Source organism: Schistocerca nitens, chromosome 8 (genome assembly GCF_023898315.1).
Source record: "Schistocerca nitens isolate TAMUIC-IGC-003100 chromosome 8, iqSchNite1.1, whole genome shotgun sequence".
Classification (NCBI taxonomy): domain Eukaryota; kingdom Metazoa; phylum Arthropoda; class Insecta; order Orthoptera; family Acrididae; genus Schistocerca; species Schistocerca nitens.
In genome coordinates, this window is record NC_064621.1 from 550,351,983 (window position 1) to 550,359,029 (window position 7,047).

Consider the following 7,047-nt stretch of genomic DNA (forward strand, 5'->3'; position numbering starts at 1 on the left):
TAGGTGCCTTGTTGTTGCGTTTGCCTGCAGCAGTTTTTGCGAATGGATACATAAAAGATGTCGCCAAGTCACCCATGCCTCTCTGGATCGCAGTATTTCGTCCGCGGACATTTCTGGTACAGTACATACCGGGTGATCACAAAATTAAGTATAAATTTGAAAACTTAATAAACCACGGAATAATGCAGATAGTGAGGTAAAAATTGACACACATGCTTGGAATGAACTTGGGGTTTTATTAGAAAAAAAAATGTCCGACAGATGGCGCTGGACAGCAAAACGTCAGTGACTGCGCATGAGAATCGTGTATAAAAGGAGCTGTAATGTTACAGAATCGCATCATCCCCAGCCTGGCTGATAAACACCTGCTGGAACGTACGATGTTTATGCAGGATGGCGCTCCACCCCATATTGCTAGACGCGTGAAAGATCCCTTGCGCGCGTCGTTTTGTGATGATCGTGTGCTCAGCCGCCACTTTCGTCATGCTTTGCCTCCCAGGTCTCCAGACCTCAGTCCGTGCGATTATTATCTTTGGGGTTACTTGAAGTCGTAAGTGTATCGTGATCGACCGACATCTCTAGGGAAGCTGAAAGACAACATCCAACGCCAATGCCTCACCATAACTCCGGACATACTTTACAGTGCTGTTAACAACATTATTCCTCGACTACAGCTATTGTTGAGGAATGATGGTGGACATATTGAGCATTTCCTGTAAAGAACATCATCTTTGCTTTGTCTTACTTTGTTATGCTAATTATTGCTATTCTGATCAGATGAAGCGCCATCTGTCGGATATTTTTAGAATTTTTGTTTATTTTTGGTTCTAATAAAACCCCATGTCACTCCAAGCATGTGTGTCAATTTGTACCTCTCTGTATACATTATTCCGTGATTTATTCAGTTTTCAAATTTATACTGACTTTTTGATCACCCGGTACATAGCGCTCAGTGTTCTGACGTGTGCTGGCAGAGTGAGGAACGGCAGATAGACAGACAGACAGAGGGGATGGCAGACAGACCTTGCGGTGGCGCTGCTCCATGGCCCAGACGGAGATGATCAGGCGGCCGCCGATGCGCAGCACGCGCGCCAGTTCGCGCAGCGCCCCCACGCGGCGCTCCGTGGTGGCGAAGTGGTGCACCACGGCCACCGACAGCACCGCGTCGAAGCTCTCGTCCCGGAACGGCAGCGACAGGTTGTCGCACATCAGCACCTGCCACACAAGCGCGGGCCGTCACTGAGGCTGTCGGAACTCAACGCTGCAGACTATGAGATGCACAGACTGACCATATGGTTCAGTAGGGCCTTGCCGGTGACTGTATCTGTCTGGGTGTGTTAAGGGGGGTAGGACGTGAAACAGGCCGACTTGGAGCAGGAGAGGCACCACAGGACATTTTAATTTACACTGTCTATACTTTTACAAATAAATTCATAAAACTTTGTTAGCATAACCAGGTAGGATTCAGGATTCACACTCATAACAGAGGAAGTTCAAAAACATAAGAAAACAAAATTTTTTACATGTGAAATTTCATCATTTTTTCACTTGGTATTGGCTGCATTTGTTGTTGAAGGTACACTTTTCTTCATAAGTAAGAGAGATTCTTCGATGAATTTTGCACAGCATACAAACCATACTTACAGGTGTTTGAAAATCTAGAATTTCCCAAATCTGTTAAAAACTGAGGAAAAATTGAGATAATTAACTATAAAATTCGAGTTTTCTCTAAACACGAAGTTTAAAATGTAACAGCCCATTCATTTTTCCATGGATTAAATAAATTGTAGAGTTTCATACAACTCTACGTATGGTTTGTAAGCTGTGCAAAATTCATCGAAGAATCTGTCTTACTTATGAAGAAAAGTGTACCTACAGCAACAAATGCAGCCAATACAAAGTGAAAAAATGATGAAATTTCACATGTAAAAAAAATTGTTTTGTTATGTTTCTGAACTTCCTCTGCTATGTGTGTGAATTCTGAATCGTTCCTGGTCATGCTGACAAAGTTTTATGAATTTATTTGTAAAAGTATAGACAGTGCAAATTAAAATGTCCTGTGGTACCTCTCCTTCTCGAAGTCGGCCCGTTTGACGTCCTACCCCCCATTAAGAGGTGGAGGGCGGAAGAGAGAAACTATGAGCTGATAAAATTCCTCCCCCCTCCCCTTTCCTCAGGATCCTCGAACATATTTTTATAAACTCTTAAGAGAAAAAAAAGAAAGACGCACCATGGAGGAATTATCCGAATGGGACATAAATCGGTAGAATTGATGTACATGTATTGACAAACAAATGATAGCAATTTTACAAAAATTGGATAATTTTTTATGGGAAAGAGCTTCACAAATTGAGCAAGTCAAGAAAACGGTAGTCTAATGGCTCTGAGCACTATGGGGCTTAACTTCTGAGGTCATCAGTCCACTAGAACTTAGAACTACTTAAACCTAACTAACCTAAGGACATCACACACATCCATGCCCGAGGCAGGATCCGAACCTGGGACCGTAGTGGTCGCGCATTACTATATTTCGAGTTTATTCAGAATGAGATTTCCACTCTGCAGCCGAGTGTGCGCTGATATGAAACTTTCTGGCAGATTAAAACTGTGTGCCAGACTGAGACTCGAACTCGGGACCTTTGCCTTCCGCGGCAAGTGCTCTACCACCAGAGCTACCCAAGCACGACTCACTGCCCCTTCTCACAGCTTTACTTCTGCCAGTATCTCGTCTCCTACCTTCCAAACTTTACAGAAGCTCTCCTGCGAACCTTGCAGAACTAGCACTCCTGAAAGAAAGGATTTGCGGAGACATGGCTTAGGTTCGCAGGAGAGCTTCTGTAAAGTTTGGAAGGTAGGAGACGAGGGGTACTGGCAGAAGTAAAGCTGTGAGGACGGACTGGGAGTCGTGCTTGGGTAGCTCAGACGGTAGAGCACTTGCCCGCGAAAGGCAAAGGTCCCGAGTTCGAGTCTCGGTCCGGCACACAGTTTTAATTTCGAATTTATTGTTGTTTTCAGGCCTATTATGGTATATAACGGAAATGAAAAGGGTAAGACAGTGAATGAACAGTGTGAGAAACGTGAAAATGTAGTATGAGGCACATTATCAGCACTTGACAGACTTTGAAAGGGGCCCCATTGAGGGTCTCCTTTTGGCCAGCTGGTCGAATCTCGGACTTCATAGATTTAGGGGTATTTGGATTCCACAGTGGCCCCAAATTGGACAGCTTGGCAACGCAAGGGCAGGCATACTCGTCACGTAGGTTCCGGTCGACAATGTCTGACCACCACAAGGGAGGATCGCCGTGCTGCACCCTTAGTACATTGTAACCCCTTCACATCTGCACCCGCCATCCGAGAACAACTAAAGGACTGACTGCAGTATTCTGTGTCATCCCGCACCAATGGGAGTCGCGCAGTTCCAGACTGTAGCGCCTAGAACCGCTCGGCCACCCCGGCCTGCCAAAGCGGCAGTCTACATCTGGCCCTTATGCAAGCAGTAATTTGGCTTGGCATTGATTGAAAGATTTGTTGGGTGGCCTCCTGAGGGATTTTGTGCCTAATTCTGTCCATTTAGTGCGTTAGATCGTCAAAATCCGGAGATGGTTTGAGGGCCTGCACATAATTCTCCAAACTTTCTCAGTAGTGGAGATATGCGGAGACCTTGCTGGACAAGGTAGGGTTTGCAAGCACGAATACAGAAAATAGAAACTCCTTCCGTGAGTGGACGGGCATTGTCTTCCAGAAATGTAAGTCGAGGTTGGCTGAACATTAAGGGCAACTAACGTGTTGGGGGAGGGGGGGGGGTGAATAGAATATGGTCAAGAAACAGCTGTGCTGTAAGGGTGCCGCGGGTGACAATCAAAGAGGTCCTTCTATGAAACTAAATGAAATGGCACCCTAGACAGCTACTACTGGTTGTCGGGCCGTATTGCGGGCGACGGTCAGGTTGGTACCCTACCGCTGTCTTAGATGTCTCCTGACATGTCTTCAGCCTGGAATCTCATTTACTGGAGTCGAATTGTCTTCCGTCATGAGTACTGCTTCTACCTGACACCCGGTGACCAATGAAGACGTGTCTAGAGAGTCCCCAGACAGTGGTGGGATACCAACCTGACGGTCACTCGCCATATGGCGCGATTACCAGGAGAGACGGCCTGTTGGGCCACTTCTTTTCATAGCAAGACCCCTTTGTTTTTCATCCACGGCATACCTACAGCACAGCGGTATGTCGACGATATTCCACGCGGTTCAGCCATCCTGGATTTACATTTCAGCAAGATTACGCCATCCCACACACGGCAAGAGTTTCTAATGGTTGTCTTTGTCGTTGCCAAATCCTACTTTCGCCCGCAGGCTCACCAGATCTCTACCCAACTGAGAACGTCTGGAGAGTTCTTTACACCGTCCTCCAACCATTTCGCGATACTGACGATTTTACTGCTCAGTTCGACAGAATTTGTCACGATATCCCTCAGGTGTAAACCCAACAAAGAAAATGGTCAAATGGCTCTGAGCACTATGGTACTCAACTGCTGTGGTCATAAGTCCCCTAGAACTTAGAACTACTTAAACCTAACTAACCTAAGGACAGCACACAACACCCAGCCATCACGAGGCAGAGAAAATCCCTGACCCCGCCGGGAATCGAACCCGGGAACCCGGGCGTGGGAAGCGAGAACGCTACCGCACGACCACGAGATGCGGGCAAGTAAACCCAACAACTCTGTCAATCAACGTCAAGGCGAATAACTGCTTGCATAAGGGACAGAAGACGACCAACACGTTATTAACTTGCTAAATTTGTGGAGCTCTTTCTCTTGAATAAATCATCCATTTTTTTCTAAAATTGCAATCGTTTGTTTGTCTGTACAAGAACATCACATCTACCGATTTCCGTCTCATTCCGATAATTACTTCTTGGTGTGTAGTTTTTTATCTTGCAGTGTATATGGCTGGAAAGCCTTTCGTTGCAAAGTCCTTGCACAAAAATTTCTCGGTAAACTTGGCGCGTCCAATTCAGATAAAATCCCAAGCTTCCCATGACTACTTCCATTTTAGTCGTCAGGGACTACGCCCGCCCGTCCTGTGCCGACGATGTTCCCACTTTCACTCTCAAAGGGCAGCATTTGATTGGCTGTATTACGTCTTAAAAATATTATTCTGGTATAATTCCCCGGGATGTTCAGTAGATGCGGAAACATCCTTCGAAAACAATAACAGGTGGATAAACTGAAATTTAATGTCAAGTAGAAAGAGAGAGGAGGGGGGAGGGGGTTAAACCTGTAAGTCTGTTACCAAAATAGCGGACATTTTGGTACCCGGCATCTTGAATGCAGATAATTACTATTGAGTCATGAAAGCCATGTTCAAATGGGAGACATCATTGCTTCTCTCGCGTATATCTCTATCTGTTTGATATGTCACATCAATTTTCTCCACTTGAAAAGAACGAGTGCATCCAAGATGGAGGATTCCTGCATGCTCGCTATATTGGTAACATAAATTCACAAGTTTTCCCTCTCTCGCGTCAAATACTATTTGAATTGAAAATTTCTTTTTACCCATCGGTTTTGGTTTTATAAGAATGTTTCCAACCCTATGGCTGCAAATAAAATATCGGTTGCGAGCAGTTGATTTGCAGCCATTAAACTGTTTTGGGAGGAGGTCCGTTTGTTCATCACCTTCACGTAAGGATGGTATTACACTATCATATTTCTTTGTCAAAGTTCATATGTCAAATATCTATGTCAAAGAAATTTGACAGCGTAAAAGGGAACTTCGTCAAATGTGGCCTTTCGTCAAAGAAATATGATCAAGTCTAGCGCCTCGCTGTAGATTTTATCATAAAAGTCGTTCATATTCTGTTTAATGTCAATTGCAACCGCTTGGAGCGCTGGCATTGCTACAACTATTTGACGTCACTCTAGTTTGTTTGTAAACATGGATTCAAACTTTAGTTGGTGTGTTTCTTCCATTATTTTTAATAACCTTGCCTAGACTGGAGTGGGGGGTGAGCAAGAGGCACAATGCATGCTGCTAATCGTGTGCTGATGGGCAAGTGGAATGTGCTGCAGGCGATTTCATATCCATAACCACAGCTACAACCATCCACCTGTACATTTAGAAACACCGGGCAGAGTTCCAGCAAACCCAGAATAGGGGAGATGGTGACACTAAACATCGAAACAAAAATTCTTAGCTTTCCATTCTACTTTGTCTATTTTTGAACTCTAGTTAACTGCCACAAGTTAAAGAGTACTTGATCTGTTTCGTACTTTTCATTAACTTTGTTGTTGGAACACTGATTCTATTAACTAAATTGTTCAAAAATATAAATAATGGTTATTGCCCATATAAAGTACTAAACATTTATTTACCTTTAGATATTCCTGCTTCAGCGCTTTATAAATCGCTTCACACTTTTCTGGAATTATTTTGGTTAATGTGGACTGCGACATTCGAGTGCTGTAGTATAAATTAGAATATCTCGCCCCTGCATCAAGAAATCGAGTGTAATGGTGAGCCAGTCGTTTCCACAAATCATTTTTCAAGTGAGTGTTCTGTTTTGTAATATGAGTAACCACTTTACTGAGCAAATACTGAAATGCACTCTCATGCATTTGTAAATAATTTATATAAGACTTGACGTCCTCCACTTATAGCTCTCATAACAAGGCTTTTACTATCTCGACGTAAAACTCAAAACTTTAGCCAAGTATCTATCCCTTTTTCCGCCGCTTCTCTTCCAAATGCACAAGCACAATGCAATTGTAGAACAAGCAACTGCAGCGCAAAATAACAAGTTGTTGTCCACCATCATGAACTTTGAAGAAAAATATGATGACAGTCTAATACCCCTTTTTAGCTCCACGTCAAAGATCTTTTTCAAATACATTTGACGAATATTATATTTATTTGTCTTTTGAGGACCGCGAAGCAGACGAAGTTGAGGTGTCCTGCAACCTTAAAAGCACAATAATACATGATGGACGAAACAAGGATGACATAAAAGCACATAGGCACAGGGAAACTGGGTATTACCGGTCA

At 43.9% G+C, this 7,047-nt stretch overlaps 1 protein-coding gene across 1 annotated transcript in view; it reads right to left on the bottom strand.

The window, feature by feature from the left end:
- Positions 1-6,458, bottom strand: part of LOC126199671 (uncharacterized) — a 181,766-nt gene extending 175,308 nt beyond the window's left edge. The window contains exons 1-2 of the mRNA XM_049936598.1: positions 6,378-6,458; positions 1,024-1,215 (exon numbers count right to left, since the gene is read on the bottom strand). Of these exons, the coding sequence (XP_049792555.1) occupies positions 1,024-1,215; positions 6,378-6,458 (273 nt within the window). The remainder of the gene's footprint in view (positions 1-1,023; positions 1,216-6,377) is intronic.
- Between the last annotated feature and the right edge of the window lie 589 nt (positions 6,459-7,047).